Source organism: Hippoglossus hippoglossus, chromosome 17 (genome assembly GCF_009819705.1).
Source record: "Hippoglossus hippoglossus isolate fHipHip1 chromosome 17, fHipHip1.pri, whole genome shotgun sequence".
Classification (NCBI taxonomy): domain Eukaryota; kingdom Metazoa; phylum Chordata; class Actinopteri; order Pleuronectiformes; family Pleuronectidae; genus Hippoglossus; species Hippoglossus hippoglossus.
In genome coordinates, this window is record NC_047167.1 from 19,798,489 (window position 1) to 19,824,324 (window position 25,836).

Sequence of the window (25,836 nt, forward strand, 5' to 3'; positions counted from 1 at the left end):
TTATTTTGATGAGATAGCAACTGGGCTGCGGAGCCACTTTGACTCGCTCTGGGTTTCTAATCACTGGGGAAGTAGCCCCCCCCTCCTCCCCCTCCCCCTCTCTCTCTCTCTCTCCCCCCCCCCCCCCCCGGCTCTGTTTGCTGAGCAGGTAGATGGAAGTCTACGCCAGCACCAGGCTTTTCTGCTCTTAATCGATGTAGATCTGATAAAGATCCCGGCATTTCCGAATGCGGAGCCTGAGGAAAATCTGATAAGTAAATTGTTCTCCTTGTACATATAGCCAGTGAGATGCTGCGGAACCAGACGAAGCGTGGCTGTGCACGCGTACGCACACTACCCTGCAAAAAAACAAAGAACGTAAACACACACAGACACGCACACACACACACTTGTCTCACATAAAGAGACTGTGCTCCGGACATGCCCAATTTGTTTCCTTTCATCCAGGACTAATGTCTCGTTCCACCCAGGGGCTAAGTGCACCATTTGAAGCCCCCTCTAGGACAGACGGCTGCAACATGCGGTTATTTGTTGTGTTTTTTGTGTTTCATGTTTTTTGGGGAAATCGTGTTATCGCCTCGGCGGCGGCGGCGCGCATGCAGGGGCCACTCAAATTAACAAGAGGCAATAATGTGCTGGTAATTTCCAAAAACATTATTTAAATGTCATGCTGTAATGACAAAAAAATCACTAATAGTTCAATGTAAATGTCAAATTCAAATTATTCAATTACATCGGCGAGTGCAGGGCAGGTGATAATTTGTCCGCCGCTCGGAATACCAATCTCGCTCTCGCCGGAGCCCACTCCGTGTGCCCTGGCGTAAGATAGACCTCGGTAATTTCCTGCTCCGAGGGGTGCTTTCACAGCCATTATTATAACTCTATTCCACAAGAAATATCTGCCATACCGGAGAGATATTAGAATCATATTTTCTGTACTTTCACCCCAACGACACCCTCAGTGTCTGATTGCTTGTGAGAATTGTAAAAAAAAAATAAAAATAATGGCATGGATTTCAAGTGTGAGGCCCGTTATTCCGTGTTTTGATTTGTGCTTTTGATACTGAGCTTCTTACTCCTCGGTCAATAAAACATAACGGTTGCAGTAGACTATGGAGGTAATAGGCTCAGCTCATCACCTGTCATTCATGCACCCAGCCTGAGGACCCATTTTAAACAAAATGGCTGCACGAAAATGATTTTTAAAGGATATCAGCCGCTCCGCACGATCCGTTCCTTTAAGATTAGGTGTCGGAGGAACGGTGCGGGCTATTTTCCCCCTCGTTCCTCTCTCTTCAAAGTCAACCACGACCGGGCTCTGTAATGGATGAGACACCTTGTTGTTCGCGCAAACAGATGATGTCATTCTGAGTCATGGGGTACAAGTTGTGATTGGACGTCCGCCACAGATCCTCACATTTTACTGCCTCCCTCAGACAGCTGGCATTTGCTCTACAGGGAGCCAATGGGGCAACAAACAATTAGCCTTTTCTCCACAAAACTCCAGGGAGAGGCTATAGAATAATCATAGGAGCTGTTTACCAAACGGCCAATATTCCTCGTGATTATACCAACACAATACGTCTAATGTTCTTGCCACACGCCAACAAAATACAAATTTATATTCATATATGAATAAATACTTCCCTCCTCTCTGAATTTGTCTCCTTCCTTATTTGGCACGTCTCCCTAAAATGAAATTGCCTCCCATTCTTGTTGGCATCTCTTCTTTGGCCAGAACCCGGGGAGCCGTGGACTTGTGGATCTGTGATGCTCCACAAAGATGGAGTGAGGCGAGTGTGACATTCTCCTTGAATGCCTCCCCAGAAATGAGACTTCCCTCCCAGCCGCTCATGCACGTCTGCTTGAGATTCACACTTTGGTGCATTTGTCACTTTGAGAGCATCTGGTTTAATTTGATTTCTGTGCCTGGCCACCCTGCAATTCTCCGGGCTTTTAGTGTAACCGCTGCCTACTGAGTGCAGCCAACAGATAGTTCCGCAAATAAAGGGGGTTTTAAACTTCTATTTTCTGGATGACTCTTCCCAACATTGCAACCGAGGTGAAAAAGGCCTGTTTTCCTTCACCAATTCTTCCCAGTTCTGCATTAGAATCTCTTCTTCGACCCTGATTTAATTCGAATAAAACGGTAGATGACTTTGAGAATTCTTACATTTATCCACATAGTTTGCAAGAACAGTGGAGCCAGGCTGCTTATTTTCTGTTTACACTTAATCTGAATATATCCGACTCCAGATAATCACTTTGAAGGTTCTTGTCTCACATACCAACATTTCAGAGAGAGCTTTTCTTACTTTTCTGCGAGCCATAACATCTGTATAACCTCTAGTGTTTGGTATCTAGTAGATACCAGAATCACAACGGCGATTTCGGTGCCTGAACTCTGTACTGAGGTAGTTCCCCTGTTTACAGGCAACACCACCCCCTACGTGGCTCTAGCAGCACAAAACATTAGCCTACAGTTAGCTAGTATCTTGTATCCACCAACCAAATGCCTAAAGCTAAACAGTCGAAAGTGTGGCACCGACACCGGGACGTGCTGCAAATGTTTGAAAATGATTTTGTGTAAAGGGAGGAATACAACATCTTAATTAAGCACCTTAAAATGCATGATAACATTTTAAAAGCAGATTGTCTTTGATTGCTTGCGTGACGTCTCGCCGAACACATGAGCCGGCAGTTGGGAATCGAAATCCGGTGCCGATCGAGCACCGCGCTTCACGGCCGTTAGTCTTTTAGACTTTAGCCCACTGGGCCGGATCACATCACAGATTTTGGTGCCTGAGCTATGAACTGAAATAATTACCCTGCTTACAGGCAAAATAAACATTATCACTGCTGGCGACACACTGTCCTGCACTTATTTATATTTGTGTGTGTATATAAGTAAAGTGCACTTTAATCTGTTAACAGTAAATTTCAACTTCCAATTTGCCCTAGCAATGAAAAAGCCGATCTTATCGCCGACTGGTTCTGGCACCGGAACCATTTTAAAAGTATTGAATTAGCCCCAGTTTGGAAAAATCCAAATTACGCCCCAATCCTAATGACTCAAATCAGTCAACAAACAATTATTTTTTCTTTTAGCTATTGTTTAAACCTTTGTAAACCTGAATGACGTATATGATCTGTGAAGATGTGTAGGGGCAAACGCTTCTTAAACAAAAGCTATATGTTTACTGTTTCCTTTGGTTATCGATGATTTTCCACTTTTCCACTCACACGTTCTCATTTTTAGATTCTCGTATATATGTTCACCATTGTACGCCCCAGGAATGCCCCCCCCCCCCCCCCCCCCCCCCCCCCCCCCCCCCCCCCCCCCCCCCCCCCTCCCCCCCCCCCCCCCACCCCCCCCCCCCCCCCCCCCCCCCCCCCCCCCCCCCCCCCCCCCCCCCCCACCCCCCACCCCCCCCCCCCATCCGTCTTCAACAGCTCTTCCTCTGCCTCTTTCAGGCCCCCTTCTAATGCTATTTCATCTGCGTTATGAAAGCGCATGAAAGATCACATCTGTTGTCTCTCCTCGTGAAATCTGAGAGTGTTCCGTCTTTCATTCAACGAGCAGGTGCCTTTTTTATCTCTCTCTCACTGTTTCCCTCCTCGCATTATCCTGCCTGACTCGTACAAAGCTTCTGTCATGTCACATGTCATGACCCAATTTCCTGAAAACCATTCATTTTTGTCTTGCAGGATTTCTGTAGCACCACACTGAATATTGTCTTATATTCATGGTAGAAAAATGAAAGGATTGCTATAAAACCTGAATATCTTTTGGCCCTTACACTTAAGCAGGTGTCCACTGGACATATGAGGAATAAAGGGGCTTCACTTCAGAGGTTGGCGACGGTGTGGTTTGCAGATTTGTGGCTTGTTTGTCATGTCCTTTGCAATGTCTGTAGAAATGAACAACACGCCGGAGCTTCAGGCCAGTGCTCCCCTCCCCATGCACCTCCAGAATGTTAAACATGGCTGCCGCGGCTGCCTCTGAATTGCTGGACTGTGTCTCCTGGGGAACGGGGGGGAAATTGAGCCCTGGCTCTTCCTAATAGGTGGTAAAGTGTTAAGTTCCAGAGAAATGGACTGCGAATTTAACCTGGAATGGAAATTGATCCCATTACCTTGTGCTTGGGCTGCTTTCCTCCTGTAGGAAAGGAAAGGGAGAGAGAGCACGAGGGGGAAAATAGATGGTGGGGGGGAAGCGGACAGAGGACAAAGAGGGAGATAGAGCGGGAAATAGAAATGGGGGAGCCACAGAAAAAGAGGTGGACAGAGAGAGAGGAAATGGGAGAAAAGAGATGGAAGGATGGGAGGAGGTAGAAGGAGAAAATGGAGAAGGTAGAGGAGAAAAGGCGAGGAGACACAGTGTATGTGATTAGAGGTGATAGCATGGCAGCAGGGGGTTGTGTCCTGCCTGGATTGACAGGCCGGCTGACTCTGTATCAGTGTGGCACTAATAGCTGAGCGCCACTGGGCGAGATGGAAAAGAGAGCGGACATGGAAGAGGGAGCAGAGGAAAGACGCACTCTGAAGGGATGCTGCACCTCCCGCTGAGGGTGTCCACCAACAGACCTGTGGTGTGTTGGCGTGTGAAGCTGCTGTGACACAGAGTTAGCGACGGTGGCGGGATGCGGGAATGTTCGCTATCAGGCTGCGGCTTTGAATTTTAAACTCATCCCCTGGAAATATCGACTCCAAACACAGGAAATAGTTTTTCAATATGAATAAAATGATTGAGTGAGTCTCAAGTGTTAAGGAAAATGTAGTGGTACATTTTTTACTGGCTTCTCTGTGCCCTGGCATAGGCCTCAGTCATTTCCTTGATTTTATTGAAATTACTCTGTACTACCTGCCTTTTCTCACGGCCTAATTGCTTTTCCTGATGTAAGCTCACGCTCCTCTCTCCTCTGTCCATAACCGCCAGAGCCCATGCACGGCCCACGAAAGCTGGAGGTGGTGGACATCCAGTCCAAGCAGGTGACCGTGCGCTGGGAGCCACTGGGCTACAACGTGACCCGTTGCCACAGCTACAACCTGACGGTCCAGTACCGCTCCAGGGTGGCCGGCAAGGAGGAGGACCCGGGAGGAGGTGTGCTACGACACGCAGAGCCGCGATCCGCAGCACACCATCCACAACCTGACGCCCTTCACCAACCTCAGTGTCAAGCTGGTGCTCCGCAACCCAGAGGGGGTCAAGGAGAGCACGGAGCTCGAGGTTCAGACGGACGAGGATGGTGAGTGTGATGGAGGGTTACTCTGTGGAAATATAAGTTAAATTGTTATTACAACTCCATTTTAAACCATTTATCATGGGTTTTATTTTTAATTTAGGGTAGCAAAATAAAGTGTCACCTAAATTCCAATAGAGATAGTTTTGCTAATGTCCAACCATCACAGTCAAATGAGACATTATATATAAATCTCACTTTTTCCATTTTGCCTCCTTTACCTGATTTTACCTGTTTAGAGGAGAAATAAGCAAAACAACCGCGGATGCTTACCAACAGTAGATAAACAAATGTATTCATATCTTTATTATTAAAATATCAAACTGGAGACACGTTTGGGATTTTCCCAATGTTTTTTTCAGGAGAGCACAGAAGTCGGGCAGCCCTGTGTTGTAGAGGTGTTTCACCTCCTCAAAGATGAAAGACCCTGCGTGTTGCCTCAGCAGACACAGGAAATGAACTCCACAGAAGTCTCGAGGAACCCCCGGCCGCCAGATAACAAACAGGCTCAGGCAAGCTGACGAAAAAGAGAGTCTTGTCATGTCTGGCTCAGATACCTCTGTTTGGAAACTTGAAAGTGGCAACTGTTTCTCACTCTCTGACTGCTGTGTGTTTCTGCGTGTTTGTCTGCAGATCCGCGTGTTTAGGCTCCCGTGGGAAAAAAGTGTAAAGACGCGGTGAAGCTGTAGTTGCATTCTTGAAGATAAAGAAAGAAAAAAAAAAAAAAGACGTCTCTCCGATCATTCTGTTTTCAGTTACAGAATGAAAGAAATTCACATGAGGGGCTAAAGGACCACATTTCTGTATCTCCGCACATGTAAACATTGTGGAAAGATTAAAATTCCAACTACTCCCGTGGTGGGAATTGTTCATATTTGTCACACATTTTGGTTTATGTGAAAAGTTTTCAGGTTTGCTGTAAAAAAATACATGTTTTATAGTGTGTTCTCAGAAACAGTGGCTTTAAATGTCACATATTCCTGTTGAGATGTTTCCAATGTTGGCTCTTGACCATCTGTTCACTAAAGGTCCTTGAAAAGCAAATGTATTGATCGTGTTATGCACGGCAGCATAAGTCGGGTAAATTATAAGTAGCAGTGGCTTTTATCCAACTTCTGTTGACAACATTTTAAATTGGCAAACAGCAGATGGGGAGAATATCAATACACGCCCCAGAAATCTTACTGTTCAGACGTTTTTATTGTATTTCTACCTTCAGAATTACAGCCCCGCCGACAGTTTTTCTGAGAAACAAATGTGTTTGTGATAATTTCCCACAGTGCCGGGGGCTGTTCCTCTGGACTCCATTCAGGGCAGTGCCTACGAGGAGAAGATCATCCTGAAGTGGAGGGAACCGGCGCAGACCTACGGGATCATCACTCAGTTCGAGGTACACCAGCACCCGGGTTTCGCAAAATGTTCGAGATATTGATCAGTCTTTCCAGAGGTAAACAGACCGACTTCCAGCGTTAAGCTGTTTTATTCCCCTCCACCTCTCTGAGGATTGAGTTGAGTCCTTTTTTTCCACTGTGATGGGCAGCATCAGTGCATTGAGCTGCCAGAGAAATGTCCAAATTGATTCTTTTTCATCATGTGAATCGCTTTGTTTTCTCGAGCTAAGCTTGGGATTTTTTGTTATCTTTTTGCATCGGCCTGCTTCTGGAAAAACCAAGTAGTGAAGTGATATTATATACTGGGATTATTAATGACACCAGCTTTACTCCGGCATCCCAAGGAAATGTATTCTGTCAGATCCACCCAACGTAGAAAATGGTCAGGATCGTTTTTCAGGCTTCGTTTCAGATCAGTGTTACAATCCTATTTCCAGACTGAAAGAGAGAGATTCCTTTACAGTCCTCCAGCACAACACATCATAAAAAAATCCTCTCAATATAAAGTATCTCCAGTACATCGGCAGATACCTGGGCACGTTTAAGTGTCCTCTATTTTTACATTCCATCCTGGACGTTAGCTTACTCTCTCTCTCTCTTTGTATAAGCTATATTTTTATATAAATGATAATTTATTGATATGACTGAAGTTCAAATGTAGTCTTTGCCATAATATTTTTTGTTGTTCTCTCTGGCTGATGGGATGATGCCAGTGTCCCAGTTATCTCACCCTCCATCCCCTGATTGCTACTGATCACTCTCCGGATCCAAGATGGCAGCATTTGTATGGCAGATATTTTGGTTTCATTTTTGGATAGTGGGAGGAAGTAGAGGAGCGTCATCCATCTTCATATACAGTGTAGTCTATAGTCAGGGTTTTCAAAATAAAATAAGCTTGTTTAGCCTCCTGTATGAACTACCACCGTGTTCCCAGGAAAGAGTCAACTACCAGCTGCCGTCATCATCTGTCCTTTGACACGTGTGTGACCTTTAAAAAATTACCCACATCCCCTGTAACACACCTCAAACACACATCACCATCCAGCACCAAGTAAATGTTGACTCAAGGCTCCACACAGGGAGCTGCACTGAGCCTTGAATAATAGAAACAGTCTCCACACACGATATATATACACATTGATCTTAACCAGCTTAAGGTGGAAGTAATCCTGCAGCCTTTTTCCACAGATTGATTCTCCTCTGTTGATTCTCCCTCTTGTCGCCGTTTGCTCACGCTTGGTATTTTCACTAGGTTAGCAATCATTGACAGGGCTGTTCCTCACACAGGGGGGAGCAGATTGAACAGTAACAGCACGTCGCTCTATCTGCTGCCCCGACATCAGGTGACCGAGGTGATTGAAATATGAACGAGATGTTCTCCTGGTGCCGCAGATGCGTTTCAATCCAAGCATGAGCGCCAAAGTCAGAACAGTATGGAAACGGTGTCTGTAAAATGGAAGGTTTAGCGTGTGCGTTTTAATCCCTTTTTAGAGAAACATGTTTCAGTTGTTTATCTTTTAAAAAATTCATGCTACACCTAAAAGCATTTCACAGTAAATGGTGTGGTTTGCATTGCTGCTTTGTCAAATTCACTCATATTTATGTTGAGGCACCCACTGCAGGGTATTACCACCTCCACCAATGAGGCTCGGTTTTCACTGGCCTTTGTTTGTTTGGTAGCAGGATTACGCAAAAACCACCGGACTGATTATCACGAAAGATGGTGGAAAGATGCGGCAGTGGTCAGGGAAGAACCCAGTCAATTTTGTTGCAGATGCGGATCAGGGGTTGGATTTTCTGTAACATAGTGAGAAAGGGCATTTTCCACAAGATATGATGCTCTTTCTTTATGAGAAAATACTTTTATTCAGGTGCTGTACGGTAATACATATTCCTTTCAACTATATCATAAACTGGATATTTTGGCTGTGTTTAATGTAAAAAGATTTCTGTGTACATGATATGTATATGCAATATTGTGATAAAGCGTGTACGCTCTCCAAGTGCCCTTCCAGTATTTACATGCTGCAGCATTTACTCTCGCTCTACACTTACATGTCCAGAAGACATCGTAGTATTTTTCAAAGCGTGATTATAGATTTATTTCTCCAAAAGCACAGATTTAATTCCAGAGTAAGACAGGGTATCAATATTCACATCATCATGTCTTTAAAGCGGGAGACGGATGAGAAATAAATCTTAGCGAGCCAGCAGCTTGCTCCAGGTGTCTCCCACCTTCTCTCCGCTGCAGTCTGGTAAAAAGAAAAGCGAAAAGCCGCGATGTGTTCTACTGATATTCCCCCAGAAGTTACTCCTCATAAGTCAGGACCTTGCTTTGAATTGACATTATCAAAGGACTCTGAGTGAAATACGCCTGACAAGGCCCGATATCAAAGAGATTTCAGCTCCGCTCCTTTTTGACCAGGCTCTGTGAATGCCATTTAATTGACAACTTTCCAGACAGACGTGAGGCAGCAGCTTGAAAGGAATGTACAGTGGGGTTTATTCAGTTATTTCCTGTTCATCATCCATATTTAGGAGCACAAATTAATTCTGAAGTAGCATTTGTTGTTATCAAATAAAACCTGTGCATCCCATTACTCAGTAGTATTAAAGAAATAAATTGCATTTTCAGAGAACCAAAAGTACTTTTAAGTAACATTGCTGTTCTTATAAAAACCTGCTGCCTTTTCAAATCACTTTGAATTTAGATCAGTAATATTTACTGTAGTTCTGCTCAAGAAGGTTAAACCTCTTCTGCAAATATATATATTTTTTTAAAGAGTCAAAGAAAAGAATCACTGAATCTTCTACCAGTTATTTTTGCACTATTCTTTCTATCACAGGTAATATTGCTGGAGTTCATTCAGCCATTTATATTTTATGAACACCTCATGAATTTGACATTAAAAGAAAAATGTCAACCACTGTGATTAAAAAAAAAAAAAATTAAAGTATGCTTAATCCATCAGGTCAAATAATGGTTACATCCAAAGTCCAAATTAATTTGCCCAAATATTCTCCATTTTTTTTCCGGTCAGTTCCATTATAATTGTAAAAAGCTGTCCGGGTGCCCAGTGTTGACAAGTCATTTTTAAATTCCTCTCCCTGAAATGTTATGATATAGGATTTGGCATCACGTACTCATTTCACAGACAAAGACTAAATGAGAAGCCATCGAAGCATTTCAGAACTTGATGGACACAAATATGCACCACTCCAAACTCCCTTTGTGTTTCTTAATTGGAATTATAATGGAGGTTTCCTTTTTTACGAGCAGAGGCATTTTCTTAGACCGGGACGTTGGGAGTTATTCAAAATGGATATTAGCAAAAACACTCACCTTAATGCTTCCCTCCAGAGCTGCCTGTGTTTATTAATGGAGAGGGAATACATTAAGAGTATTCCTGTACTCCGTGAAAACATGGGCTTGCATCAGCTTCGGTTGAAATCCGTGCACCTCAGCTTTTACAGATCAATCCTAACCCCTGCTACTCGACAGAGCCACTCCACAGCTCTTTTTGTACCTCACTAATTTCTCTAAAGACTTGTTGACATGAACTCAGAAGCTCACACGCAAAAGGTGGTACTTCTTGTCTGAACATATGACATTTGAAATATTGTTTTGTGGCATTTCCTTCTACTTAGCTGTAGCATATAGAGGGAATAGAGATTCTGCAACCTCGTCTCCTAGAAATTACATTGTTTTTGTTTTACTTCTTTGTCATAATGGTTTCAAAATGGCATCTTAGGAATTATTAACATTAAAATATCTGTTGTGCTCATCTTTGGGCATCATAACATGATATGTAGCAATATAGGAAAACTACTACGAAGCTCTTATAGTTGGATTATTGAATTTATTTTTTATTAGGTGAATATAAATAAGATGTATACATGAAGAAATCCCCCATAAGACTGTCATAATCACATTATGGAATTTTGACCTTACTAAATATAGTGCAGAGAGATGCCTCCATCAAAAAGAAATGCTTCTATCGTATTTAACTCAATATACAATGATCTCAGCTGCAGAGCTAAATGTGGAGAACCAGAGGCCACCATCAGAATATGCATTTCCTTCCCTCCCCAGATCTCCTACAAGGCGGTCAGCTCCTTTGACCCCGAGCTGGACCTCTCCAACCAGAGTGGGAAGGTAGTGAAGCTGGGCAACGAGACCACCCACGTGTTCACAGGCCTCTACCCGGGCTCCACGTACTCCTTCACCCTGCGCGGCAGCACAGCCAAGGGCTACGGCCCCCCGGTCATCACCCAGTTCACCACCAAGATTTCAGGTCAGTGGAGGTCAACGGAGTTAGAGCGAGGATGATGTGGAATAAGTATTTAAAACGTGTGAATGGAATGTAAAGTGCTTGTAGATGAACCAAAGTTTGATACGGCTCCTTTTTTCTTTATTGATATTTTGTACAACAAAAATATTCCACTAATACATGAGCTCAAATATCCAGGTCTTGAAATTGATGCTATTATTTCCGACTATTACATCAGATATAGGGAAAATTGCCTGATTGGTCACAAGCGACTTATGGTTTTAGTCTCCATTAACCACGGCTGCTTGTGCATAATGAAAACTGGAATTGATTCAGATGATGACCATGAGGCAAGTTTGCGATTCTTCTCACCCTCTCCAGTTTCTATCCTGATGTATGTGGAGACCGTCTTTCAGCTCCTCTCTTACTGCTCCACTTAATGATTAAATGATGCTGCTATAAAGGCAAAAAAGTGCTCGGTGTAAAAGTGAGAAAAACTGGGATTGCTTTTTTTTCCCTATTTATTGCTCAGCTGAATGACTCACAAGGCGAGAAAACCCTATAAAACTTGTTGTTGACCGAGACCGAGCTGTGTTACTTTGACTGTGCAGTGTTGTAACCCCCCCCTGTGTTTGGATTTCTCCTCAGCTCCCTCCATGCCGGCGTACGATCAGGAGACATCTCTGAACCAGACAGACAGCACAGTGACTGTACTGCTGAAACCTGCCCAGAGCAGAGGTGCACCAGTGAGGTACGCTTCCACAACAACGATACACACACACACACACACACACGCACACACAGCGCAGACTTAAAAACAACAAAACAACGCATTAAAACACCAAGAACCACCATCAGCAACAGAAATTATCAAAGAGGCCGTGTTTATCAATGCCTCCCCGTCAAGGAAAGTTACCAGGGAATTCAGTCCTCATAACCGTATGAATCAGATTCTCCGAGCTTTATTTGTTTGTGGATTTTGATCCTGTGAAAGAAGAAGCCGAGGCTTTGAAGATGAGAACAAAGCTCTGGTGCAGTGGAGGCTGACTTCAGGATCTCTTGCCTTTACATGTCTTTTATGTAGCGGGCCGCTCACCCCACCACGGGCTTCTGGGGGAAACGGAGGAATCCTGCCTGCTTGATGCTGCATTTATTAGTCATTATACAGCTGTTCTGTTTAAACGCCAAGTTGTTTGGCAAAAAGTCATCGTTTGGATTTAAAGCCACGAGCGGCGGCCGTGCTGGTTTGATCATCTCTGTGCTGGTCGAGTATTAGAAACTGGAAGCAGGAAAAAGCTAATAAATTGGTGAAGAAACAGGATGACAATGTTTAATGAGAATAAAATCGTGGAAATCATAGGCTGTGATGTTTACAGATCTCAGACCCCACAGTCCCCTCGAAGAAACCACATTCAAATATGTTGTATTTTTTATTTGAATCCGCACAAAATGACACACACGTCTTTTAAAAGTTCCAGAGACAAGAGTTCTTTGACAAGAAACTCCACAGCTAAGGTGCCTCTTGCTTGACTGTGGCTCAGCATCAAAAACGAGTGGCAGCGGGAAGCCAGCGAGGGATCATGATCTTGTCCATAAGAGCAGCACGTCACTGGCGTTCATTTATCACCGTCCTGAAAGTGTAGCTCCACGGTTGCACGTTTAAAAACAAAAGAACAGAAGAACATGTCTTTTTTACGTCCTCTCTGTGGGAGTTAGTACTGAAAGGATCATTCCAATATTTAGAAAAGGCTTATTTTATGAGTTACACTATTACCAGTTTATGTTCTTGGCCTCTGACAGCTTGTGCTTTCAGCCACCGGGACCCCGGGAGAGTGAGTTAACTTCTTCACATGAGCGGAGATAAACACTTGTGCTCGGCTGTAAAACTCAATTTTACACTATCAACCCATCTGAGTCCTGTTGAAGATAACAGGCCGCAGATCTTTAGTCGGGCTCGTCAGCTCATGTTTACCACACGTGCCGCTGCCCAGATTAACGCCGCCTGCACCGATCGCAGTGGCCTGAGCAGCGAAGACAGACAGAGCGATCGTTTTTTTAAATCTCCTCACAGGTACGATTCAGAAGGCCTTACTCAGGCTGCCATTCTTTCAGTGGGCTAATTACAAAGCACTAATTATAATTAACAGAGTGTCGTGAATCGGCGCTGCCGTTAATTAGCACGCCGGGCCTCCTCGTTTGTTTATTGTTGGAAAGCACGCTCACCTCAGGAGCAGATGAAGGAGATTAGTCTTTGGAGATACAAACTTTAGTTTGAGAACCCACTTCATTCTGTGTGACTGAGCTGAGGCATTAACTGTTGATATAGTTCTAAATCTGCCTGTTAGTGTAGCCTGTGTTGATGCTGGTTGCAGCTTCTCTTTCCGAAACTGTAAAAGTGACCTGCAGTAATTGAGCAAAAGACGAGTAAAGACCTGCTGCTGGACTCGGTCCGCAGAACCCTGAAGCTGCTGCACAATGATCTGTTCACCTGTTTATTCAAAGTTCAGTGAAGCTCCACTTAGTTCGCAGACCCAGCCGCTGTAGCTGCAGACCACTGGTTGCCTATTTTGTAAAGTGCATTAATATTGAGCCGTGCGTTCAAATCCCACCACATTCAAACAGCACTTTCCTTGAGCCCTTAACCAACACCACATGTCAAGAGTGAAGTGGACGAGACGTACGGTTCTGGAGATATGTGAGCCAATACAGACAGACAGACGGACAGAGATCTGTGGAATTCTTAGATCGATGGATATACGCTAAGTGCTTGTTAAATAAAGAGAAAATGGTGTGTTTTGATCCAGACATTTAGTTTTAAGGACTCCCCCTGTGTTACGCTCGAGTGAGTCTTTCAAGTTTATCCATTAAAAAATGTACCCAGTGGAGTTCAGCACCATGGCACAACCGCACCTCACAGCTAATTGAGGCATTCTTTGATCACAGCAGAGCCTCAGCGCAACTAAACTTTTGGAGGTTTCCAGGTACACACACACACATACACACACACACACACACATTCCCCACCTCCACACTCATCTTTAGTCTCACAGGACAGAAACGCCCAGTGTTCTGCCTTCATGCGTTGGCCACATGTCTCGAAAATATGAATTGCATAAGAAAGAAGGTGGCAGGGTGCAGTAAACGGGGGGGAGATTACGATGCAGGGCCAGGGCGAGATATGGGAAGGCTTTTGAAGGTGTTTTCCACCTCCACCTCGAGTGACACGCGATGCCTTTGAAAATTTAAGGTGACTATAAAGTAGCACCCATTCGACGGAGCGGAGTGAGGCGGTTCCGCTGGGATCGGCTGTCTGGCCAATAATGATAAACGTAGTCATTTGAATTCCCAGAGCAACAACATCTCTAATCTCTTTCGGGTTAGAGAGTTGAGACGCATGACTAAGTGACATGCTCGGTTAAGGCTTCGTATAAAGGGATGTTTTCCTAAATGTTCGGGCCCCGGAAAAGAGTCCCTGAAGTCAAGAAACTTCAACTCGTGACGGAAGAGTTTGCATTTTGTCTATCGAGGACTTAAATTTCACAGATCCGCGTGCGCTGCAGAAGTAGCCATCGCCACTCTGAAAGTGGTGGGTAGCTCATTTTGAAAATTGAATGCCTTATGAAATCAGTTTTAAAGCCCTATGAAATAGAGATTTGACAAGGGAGACCGCTGCAGAGCAGAGCAGCACGGAGCGTGATTTGATAAGGCAATCTTGCACGCTGATTGGGTTTGGGAGGTAATAGAGCTCCAGACATTCGAGTTTTCAAACAGCAGATGTTTTGCTTTAACGCAGGAAGGGGAGTGCGCCGGGAAGATGACATGATAGTGCCGCTTCATGAAAAAAACACGACATAACAGACGTCAAATGTCCGTTTCGCTTCGGCGGTCCTGCAGTGATGCCGGAGTCAAATCATATTTCAGACGGATCCGGGCAGACGTTGTCACTGCTGAAGGAGGCAGTCAGTATTTCATATTTGTGTAATGGCTAATCAGGATAACATTTCCAACTTGGATTTGGCGTCTAATCTCTGGGGAGATGCCACGCGTAGCCGGGAACAGTTTTTACCAGAGGGGACACTGTTCCTTTAAGAGGATTAGTGAACTGTCTATCAGTCACGTCGCGGTTAAACTAATGTTTGCAATGGCCCCTTCGTCAGGGCCAGAATACGCCTCCTCGCCTCCGGAGCATCAAAATACATGTTTACATGCTTCTGCAGAAATAAAATGATTTGAGCTGCTTCCCCTTATCATTCAAACCACTAAATCAGCCCTTCTCTCTTTTCCTGCCATAACCTTTGCCTCGAGCGAACCCACACACACGTGTACATAAACAGAAGAAAAAAAAAGAAGCTATAAAATACTGCTGTCTCCTCTCGAGTGAGAAGCATATTGAGGAAATCGAGTTCCAGTGTTGTTTTCTTCCCCCGTAAGCAGCAGATTTTCTGTGCTCAACCGTGGCCTGAAATCAGTTTAAGTGATTTTCTACAGTTCTAAAATAAGCACTAACTTTCTTTGATCACGGAATTAGAAACGCTAATAGCTGTGCATAAACGTGACACAACTCGATGCTTTTTTACGATTAATGGCAAATGTAATCTACGGCACCTTCCAATTTGTTTGCTTTATAGGTTTACGGACACCGGGGAAATATAGAGGAAGAATATACAGGCGAGGCGGACGGATGCTGGGTCAGGAGAAGTGTGTTACTTACAGCCGCTCTTAAATCAGACATATAGGCATATAGAGCCAACCGATTAGCATTGCAGAGAGAGAGAGAGAGAGACAGTGATTGAAATGCTCCCCATACCCCTTCCCTCATCTGCTCAAACCGCCTGGAGTTCTCCCCTTATCAGCCCACATGAAAAATAAATCTGAGTTTCAGGTTCACAATCCAGTCGATTCCGAGTCAATCCGCCATAATTGGTTGGCGTCACATGGCGGCCGAGCTGAAATCTATCGGGCAGCCAGGCTGGAGGAGTCCCTAATTGGTGTCAGCTCAGGTTGCTGCACTGCTGCAGGAATACAGGTCTGCTCGGCCGGCCCCTCCGCCAGACCACTTTAAACAGCTTATGCCATTCGCCCCGTGTCTTTCCATCTTCTACTCGGGCAGAAGGAGTTTTGAATTAAGCACGATCACGCACCTCGTACAGCTGCGAGCAGGGGAGCTGCTGGGTTTCTCAAATGAGGCATCTTTTAAAATCTGTATTTGTATGTTTGTGAAGGTTATTTTGGTCGTTACCACGACTAACAAGCAAACATTTTGCTGAACCTGTTCATTATTTGAACAACAACATCACTGAAGAGCGCCGCTGATAGAACATGTGTTTACTGGACATGTCTCTGGAAACATACAGAACTTTGCGGTGTAGAATGTAATGAGTGCATTTAGTGGATATTGATTTTTAGGGGCAGTTGTGAATACTGATATCCGGGAGGGCTGATATGAATATAAGAAATGACTGATTCCTAAGATGAAGAAATTAAATCTTGATAAGCATAAAACATTTAACCATAACTTGATGATTAATAACCAGAAATAAAAAAGAACCAAATATATTGAACTTGAATTAGGAATTGTTTACATGGAACATAATATATATAAATGCTTATCTTTTTGGTATTTTAAATGTCCATTTATATAAGCAGAAAAGATACTAATGAGCTTCTGTATACTTACAAAAATCGTGATCAGTTTGCAAAATATGATTTTATCATTAATTAATATTTTACATGTAGAACAACCTCACAATATTAGGAACTAAAAGTACTAGTACAAGTACTGCTTACATAATAATGCATCAATAACCAATGATCCAGTGATTAAACTATATAACTGAATCCCTACTTGTGATGCAGTACTGTTACTCTATTATTTAGCTTCAGTAAGTGATCAAATGCTTCTTCCGTCACTTGAATGTCATCGTCAATACGAATCCGAGAGTCTTGACGATCCTCTGGTTGGTATCAGATCAAATGAAACACGAACTTTAGAGGGGTTTTGTTCTCGTTATCAAGCGACGGTTTGTTCGTCTGTTATTTGTTGTTTGTCCGTTGCTCATTCGTGTCACATTAAATCAGAAATATGACTAAATGTCTCTTGTCTGTCAACATGACTCATAAATGGCGAACTCAGCGGGAGGTGACAAGGTGTCAGCTGCTCGTAGGCACAATAAACATGACAGCAGTAATTACAGCAAAGTAAAATAAATCTCTGCATCTTCAAAAGGCCAACATTAAAACCATGAGTCAGATTTACGCTTTGAAAGCAGGTTGGAAGGAGGCGAAAATACCAATATATTCATTCAGTAAAGACAGCTGCTTTAATATTTTATTAGAAAACACAGCAAGTTACTGCCGAAGACCACTTAAATTGAAACCGGTATTATCGTCTCTATCATTTAACATATCTCTGTCATTTAAATTGCAACTTTTATTATTTATTTAGCTGCAAGTTTGTTGCTGCAGTGGATATTCTGTGTAGCTGCGGTTTAGATCTCCACGTTACAAGGGTTCTTACCCTCGGAGCCTCATAGCCTTTGGCACTTGGTATTTAGCCTGAAGGGGAGAAACAGGCCCCGTTCACACTGCGTCTCTCCCCATGTCCTGGCACAGCCACATCATTATATCATAAGCAACCCCCCCCCCGCTGGGAGCCAGGGTTTGTTTTTATTTCACTATCTGCAGATTGATTTGGAATATAAAGTACATATATGTGTCAGTGCACATTTATACAGCAAAGTGGAACCAGCACTGCAGGTTATTGTGACCATAATTCATGCAATATATATATATAAATATAACTCTACAATATAAATATAGATATTATCAGTCTTTCTTTGGCTGTATCCTGAAACAGCAGCACAGTGGCCCTGAAGTGTGACTCACAAAACACAACTGCACATGAGAAAATGAGACTAAACAACGAGAAGTAACTCAACACTTTTCAGCATTTCATTGGGGATAGTTCAACCGTCCAATCAGTGACGAGCCTTGTCGACAGTACCTTTTCTGTTACAAGTTATTGCGATGGTGATTTTATTATTAGCCGTTTTGTGTTTTTTTTTATTTGCTCTTGTGTTGTTTGATTTGTCATTGTGTCATTTCACTTCAGGGCCGCCGTACAATAGAGTCCTGTACTAAGATTGACAGCAGTTTAATTCTTGAATACAGTCTCTTCCCCTCGTAGCTGACATCATATCTACAGTGTATTGACTGCGGCCTCTCCACTCACTCCTCCACCGCTCTGCAGCTACTTAAGTGGCTCCCATGTACTGTCTCCTCCTGCCCTTTGCCCCCCCGCTCTCCGCAGGGAACAGTAATTAAAGGCGGATTTCTGCTGCACACTCTCCGCAGGATTGAATATTTCATCACCTCCCCACCCAACACTAAACAGGAGAGCTCCTGAGCACGTGGGACACACCCCTTCGGAGCAAAGGGGGGGAACGGGGGGGGGGGGTTCCAATGAGACCGGCAAAGCCCCTTATGATAAACTATAGGGGTTAAAGATCAGATGCTGTACACATAAGGGGACACTTAATCATCCAGTACCAACCGCGGGAACGATTGATCATCTCCGGGGCTGTTTGTTCTGCACCACGGAGCTCAGCAGAAGAGCCAATACAGAGCAGACAATGATTTTCTTTTTTCCCCCAACTTGTTGTTCTAATAATGTCAGCGGAGAAAAAAAAACCTGTCCGGGGTCACCCAGGCTCTACATCCTGCTCGGCTTCACCCTCCGTCATTTTTATGTTGGCAAACATTTTTTAATTGTTTGGTTGAAGTTGGAAAAAGTTTCGGTTGAGATACGTGAGTCGGGTGTTTTTCCTTCTCATTTTCAGCTCGTTGGACAGTCAGGCCTCGTTTTGTTTCATCGATTTCATTTATTCGGAACACCACCCTTGTCCCAACTCTGCTTAACAATAAATAACCTTAATTTCACAACCCGCTCGGAGCAGTTTGCCAACGAACATGCGCATAATTTATTTATTTCCTTGTTTGGTTACAGCTTATTTTAGAGTCGCATATTTTCCAAACTAATTTCCCTGAAAGTTTTTGCTCAGAATTTACTAAGAACCCGAGTTGGTATTTAACTTTAAATAACTTTGATATTTCTAAGAAAGGTCCACACAACTTGATATTAATGAAATTAAGGGCACGTGAACTGTTACATGCTTTCCTGCTCAAGATTTTCAAGTGATGAGTGAAAAATATGTTTTAAAAAAGTGTGGTTAAAAACAACAACATGCAAACACATTTTTTGATGGGTGCTGCATAAACAAAATATCACAGATGTTTAAATAGAGAAGTTCCACACACTTCAAAAAGCTCTTGTTAAAAGGTTATATTTGCCGTTTCCTATTTCAAGTGAAAAATTGTTCTCAAACTTGTGTCAATATCCACTTATGGTTACTTGGAAAACTCTTTCCTTCAATTCTTCACAACCTTGAACCACATGGTTCCTCATGAGCTCCCCACAGTATGTGCATGGTCATAGGAGATGTAGTTGTGGAGTAATGTCAAACTATAACAAGATCTTCGTCTTAAACACTGATCCATAGTGTTTCTAAAATTCACTTAAACAATGTAGACTATTTATTCATTGTATTTCATGTCACCCGATTATTGAAAAGGAAAATAGTTCTAAACTCTGATTACCAGAGCACATCACTGTATTTGTTCATCCGCACATTTATTCACACGTTTATTCACCGAGCAGTGAAACGCTGCTCCGTCCTCTGGGATAATCGCCCGTTTGCGTGACTCTTTCTGGAGACGGAGCACTCGTCCCCCCCCATCATGGCTGGTTATTCTCCGCGGCAGCTGTAAACAGACTCTTTGTCACTCAGCGACTGGATGGATTTAACAGGTGGATGCGAGATGCATACTAACACGGGCGTCTATAAGACAGTCAGTCTCCCCCTCCAGCTAAGTGGCCGGCTCGGAGACAAAGTCGTCTCTGTCGGAGGCACAGAGGGCTGCAGTTTTGATCGAGCTAAACACCAGGCTCGGGTGGAGAGGAAATGGAAAGAGCCGTTAACCTTTTCGGTTTGTTGAATAATGAAAAAGCAAATAACGTCAGGCCCTGTCCAGTGTCACTACTCATTCCTCTTGCATTGTATGTTTGGCCTCTTCGCTTACAATAAAAAAAGGGATTTTTAAATTTTAAATTAGTTGATTTTAAGAAAGACAAGTTATGACCACAGAAGTTGAAATGTCGATTAATATGAGTACACCTCATTAACTGTGTCCAACTAAATATGTTTTTTTACGTACGCTTCACCTCACTTTCTCTCCCGATAACTTCTCGGCTCCATAGTTTACGCTACTTAAGCAAATCTATTGAAAATTCTAGCCTCAAGCTTGCAGCTGGTTCTCTACCTGAAATCTGAATCTAAAAGCAATCAGCGAAATATTTCAAAATGACTCAGGTATTTGAGAGGACACTCAAATGATCATGTAATAAATCATCGTACTTAGATTTAAAAACTTCTCTTTTAACTGAAAGGGGAATCAACCTCTACCGAGGCCAAACTGTCCCAATCCACAGGGTCCAGATTTTTATTTGGATCCGCACCCAATTGCAAACACACATATATCAGTCCCCTAAACAGGCCAGATTAATAATACATGTTCTTTTTAATCAATATCCATGAATAATTTCCTGGAGAATTGTTGAAAAACACCCTATTTCAAAAATTTTAAGACAGTAATTACAACCTGGATTTGTCCCTTTGTCCAGATCTGTACCAAAATTGAATGGGTTCCTTCTTGGCCCATGTCCCATCCATCCTTCCACCAAGTTTCTCTTTAGTTGCATAATCCTGCTGGACAAACAAACTCATCAACCAACCAACAACAAACAAGACGGTAGTGAAACCAACCTCCTTGGTGGAGGTAATAACGAAATATTCCTCGAGCCTTATGGGCTCTGAGATTTGGAGCTTTTCAACGTACTTCTGTGGCCTTTTATAAAGTCGCTGTTTTTACACTTTACTACTGTAACTGGCAAAATAGCAGCATTGGCAGCCGTGTCCCTCGAGTGTCTGTTTGGCCCATTGGAGCCTGTTAAGTCTGTTTGTGTCCTGTGTTTGCAGTGCGTACCAGGTGGTGGTGGAGGAGGAACGTCCACGCAGAGCACGAGGCACGGCAGAAATCCTGCGCTGCTATCCAGTTCCCATTCACTTCCAGAACGCCACGCTCCTGAACTCCCAGTACTACTTCACCGCTCAGTTCCCCGCCGCTGGCATCCACTCTCCCCAGCCCTTCACTGTGGGGGACAACAAGACCTACAACGGCTATGGAACGCACCACCTGCTGCCCCAGAAGAGCTACAGCATCTATTACCAGGCTGTCAGCACAGCCAATGGGGTGGGTGTTCCTCATAGTTTTATTTTATTCATTATATTTTTTTGCCAAGCTTCCAGTATAATCATCCAATGCTTTTCTTGAGTCCAATTTGGACGTTCTTGTGCTTGACTATTTTTCTTTTTATGTGATGTTGACACACTGAACTGATGAGAACTGTATGCTGGTATCTATCTGCCTGCCCAGGACAGTAAAAAACTATATGGATGTTTTAATGGGCCACCAACACCGGTGGGAATTTCCCAATTACTGCTAATTTTTGGTCTGACTGTTTTCAGACGGGGTCAGTGTACACAGCTCGAGGATGAAACAATAAGGTTAGCCACTTTAGGTTGAGTAAAATAACTTATGTCATGCAGCTGTGACCGGACAAATATAGTTCATATAAAGTGTTTACAGGCTACAGGCTGTATTTATTTGACTCATTTGACCTTTTCAAGCATGACTCCTCTTTTAAACATATTGCCTATTATGTTGCCCCTTAAAGTCTATAAGCCAACAGTTTTAAATATGATGTTTGCTTTAATGAGAAAGGCAGACGTATTGGCTGGAAAGAGACTGAAGTAACTGATCCCACATGCAAACAACAGCAGTTGCACGTGCCCGCTGATGAATGTGTCGGTACTGTGGTGACGTGAAGCAGCAGCAGCACTGTCTGCACTGTTAATAGCATACAGCCGGGTCAGGCTCGGAATGCAGAGCTCTATGCAGTGACATGCTCCTTCCTTCTATTGCCCTGGCCCTGCTCCTGCTGCCCTCTTCCAATGGAGCTTTGTGCCAAATGCCAGACAAGGCCTTTGATCAACTGCGTTTAAGAGAGGCGGTCGCCCCAGCGGCAGTTAAGTGTGGAAGGCGGGCAACAACAACGGGGTTACCGATCGTACAGGTCGCAGCCTCTGTCAGCGAGTGGCACTTAGCGGGGGCCCTCCCTCCGCAGGGCCGCGGCAGACAGCTCAGTGGCAACTTCAAGAGCGCCACCGATTGTGGTCTTGAATGAGAATCACCATAAGCAGCCTCCTTGAGAAGCACCGGCACGTCTTCGAGGAGGAAATAGAAATAACACATGAGGCAGGGCTGAATGCAATTAGCGCGCGTGCTCTTGAGAGTGACCACATCAGCGGCCCTGAAACTTTCCAGGGCGAATCGGTTGAGTGGTATGAATCGGTTGATAATACTCTTCTTTGAACGAGCAAAATGAAGGAGTCCCTCGTCGACGCAGCACAAAGCCATGAATGACATTTCTCACATCTTTTGTTGAGTTGTTTGATTCCCAGAGGCCAAACGTACTCTTTTATTAAACGGTCACTGTAAATGGATATAACGAACTTCCATTCATGTGAAATGATGTTGGAGTGATTTGTTTGAGCCTCTTTAATAGTATAAGCACTTAGAGAAGGTGAATGAATCTATACCTAGGTTTATTCAGCCTTTCAAATAAAAGTATGAATTCTTCTAATGGTGCCTTTTAACAAAAAAGGACCTTCTGACATCTGCAGAGCAACAGAGCAACGCACGTGCACCCGGGATTCACATGAATGTTTGTTTTTCTGTCCTTCACCAAATGCCGTCTCTTCCACTTGTGCTCATTGCTCATCGGACAGCTCGGCTCGGCCAAAACACAGGGACACAGCCCTCGTGTCTTTTGTGTTGTATTACTCATTGCCTCCCTGTTCCTGTCTGTGTCCTTTTTTCCTGTTCACTAGACCACTGTTGACAAGAAACTTTTTTTTTTTTCCTGCCAGCAGTAAGAGAAGTGTTCTTTTTGCGTTGTTGAAGGCTGTTGTCAGAGCTGAAACTCCATTACATATTCAGAAAGGCTCCCTGACGTGTCATTTTGGAGCGCCGCATGCTGGGGCTGGTGTCGCCTGTCACAGAGCTGTGGTTTCTCCACAGTGGCTGACCACCTTGAGCCGCGGGCTGCCGACAGATCGCTGTTGGCTGACAAATCAGCAGCTCAGCACCACTAATCTGTGCTACGGGCCCTCTCGCCCAACTGCGTTTTGTGTCACAGTCATTGAGCCCGACAGATGATAGGGGACAGCGTGGAGCTGGTCGAGCCGTTGTGTCGTAACCGTGGGTTCTCAGATAGGTGTTGTCGGCGCCGCAAGCGTGTCTTTGTGCGTGTGTCTCACGTCTGTGCATGTGTGTTTTTAATGATCTCTGATCCTCTCTGATCCTTGTCTCTCCTTCTCTTCCCCCCCCCCCCTTCTCCTCCTCTAATTTATGTGTTTGCACAGGAGACCAAAATCGACTGTGTTCGAGTCGCCACCAAAGGTTAGGATGAGATCAATTGTGTGAAGGAGGCTGTTGTTGGTTCCTGAAATAACTCGATTTGTGGAAACTACAAAATTAACATGTTTCTGAATGAGAATCACAGAATTTGATTTTTACCGACACATTTTAGTCTCACTCTTCCTTGAATTACACAGTAGAAGCAGGTTTGAGTTCAAGGTAATTGTCCTGAAAAACACCTCACATGAATTAGATAAACAGATTGCACAAGAACATGTGTTTTTCAATGACTGGGAGTGTGCCCACTTAGGTCTTTAGGTACTTAGCTATGCTGCCTGTACGTCCGGCTCCGCACATTAGGGATGATGAAGTCTAAGCACCATTGATCCGGGAGCAGAATTGATACGGCCAGAGGGAGCCCCGGTCACACTCTGCTCCGAGCTGCGGAGGGTCCTGTCATATGCCCCAACGATCTCGTATATTGTGGATTTTACATTCACTGCAGATTTCTCATGGAGTTGCAGATATCTCCATCTGCTTGGCTCAATAGGCTGAAGTCAAATAGCACATTCTAGAAGTGGAGGGATCATAGGAGCAATTTCTCACCTGAGGGGACACAGTTTTATGCCTCGGCACCGGCGACAGCCGCGGTCTTCCCGCCCTTGTGAACACGATATCTCACTCACGCCTGGAGGGAATCTCTTCAAATTTGGTGCAAATGTTCACTTGAGTTTATGGACGAACTGATTGGATGTTTGTGGCCAAAGGTCAAAGTTCACTGTGACCTCACAAAACATATTCATAGACATAAAACCTTGTTTGTGACTTACTGAAACAAATTGTGAAATGCTTTCTAATACTGTGATGGTTTTGTTTCTGCCTCAGTGTTGCATGATGATGGGAACTGTTGATACGGCTGTTTTCAGCTTCAGTGTGGCCTTTCTCTCTCTCTCTCTGTCTCTCTCTCTCTCTCTCTCTCTCTCTCTCTCTGTCTCTCTCTCTCTCTCTCTGCTGCATGCCGTCCTGGATCCACTGACTATACTCAGCCGCCATTCTCGTGACTCAGCTCACAACCCCCTACATCCGCATCGCCCCAGCGGCTGGTGACAACCAACTAACAGGTCAGACCTGTAGCTTTCTGCACATTCTCTGGTATTACTCCTTGTGTTTAATGCGGCAGCCATACCGACGACAGGAAAACAAACAAGTGAAATATTGCACGTGTGTGTTTTTGGTTTATTGTGTTTCAATTTGCATAGAATCAGTGCAATTAAATCAAAAACTCGCAGACATTGTCCTCTGCCTTTGTCTTCTCGGTATTACTGGACATGAAAGACCTGTTTGAGGTGCGATTGTCATTTGATGTGTCAATGTTGGCGATTTCTGTCAGGAGTTAATCCCCTTTTCATGAATATTTCTCATTATTTCCGTGAGATTAAGTGTTCGCTGGTGTTAGTTTCTGCAGTTGTGACAACTGTAAGCACACAAAAGGAAGCTGAGGTGCTCGTCGTGAAGATCTGGGAAATCTTTCAGGAGTGCAGAATTTAAAATCTACTTATTTTCGACTTGTCGTGTCTGAATCTCATGTTCCCCCGAAGGTCAGAATGGAAGAATATTGACTTATGGCAGAAACTTGCTACAGACAGCATCTCTATAAGATTAGCCTGAAACAGTATACTGGGGCAAAATCAGGGCCAGACAAGATTGTTAATGTGCCGCCAGTTTTAAAATCCTCCACCGCTCTGCCCTATAAACTGATACCTAAATAGAGCAATGGCTGTTGATAACAACACACCGGAGCAAGAACAATATGTCACAAGCAGCTCAGGATGGATGCTCACTTTTTTTTTGATAGCGGGAGAAAAATGGCAACGCTGATGAGTGGAAGGAAGCTCGCTGTAACAGATTTGTCTGACACAACAATTTATCATTCTAAATTTACCCCCGGTGACAAGGAATAATGGTGTTGTTCAGGTGGACAGTTGAGATTCCGGCAACGCTGTCGTCCTCAAAGTGCTTCTTATCACTTTCCAGGGAGCAGATGCTGTTAAAACAAGCGTCCCCCCCCCCCCCTCCTCTCCCTCTCTCTTTGTGTCTGCCGTTGTTGGCTATCTCCCCCCCCTAGCTGATATTTAATGTTTTGGTTATTTCAGGATTTTTTTATCTCGGTGGGTATTATCTTTGCCGTCCTGCATCCCACATTTTTCCGCAGCCCCAGAACCCATTTGCCCCAAACATGATTAACCAAGGGTAAAGATGGTGCACACTTATCGCTCCCGCTGCAGCTTGATCCACGGAGCGCTGATTTCCACGAAGGATGGAGCTGAAGGTGGA

General features: G+C 44.0%; 1 protein-coding gene across 1 annotated transcript in view; it reads left to right on the plus strand.

The window, feature by feature from the left end:
• LOC117778140 (receptor-type tyrosine-protein phosphatase mu-like) overlaps positions 1–25,836 on the plus strand; it is a 151,925-nt gene that overhangs the window by 77,858 nt on the left and 48,231 nt on the right. The window contains 8 exon segments of the mRNA XM_034613445.1: positions 4,940–5,091; positions 5,093–5,249; positions 6,524–6,633; positions 10,728–10,929; positions 11,554–11,656; positions 21,000–21,273; positions 23,508–23,544; positions 24,549–24,623. Coding sequence (XP_034469336.1) covers positions 4,940–5,091; positions 5,093–5,249; positions 6,524–6,633; positions 10,728–10,929; positions 11,554–11,656; positions 21,000–21,273; positions 23,508–23,544; positions 24,549–24,623 — 1,110 coding nt within the window.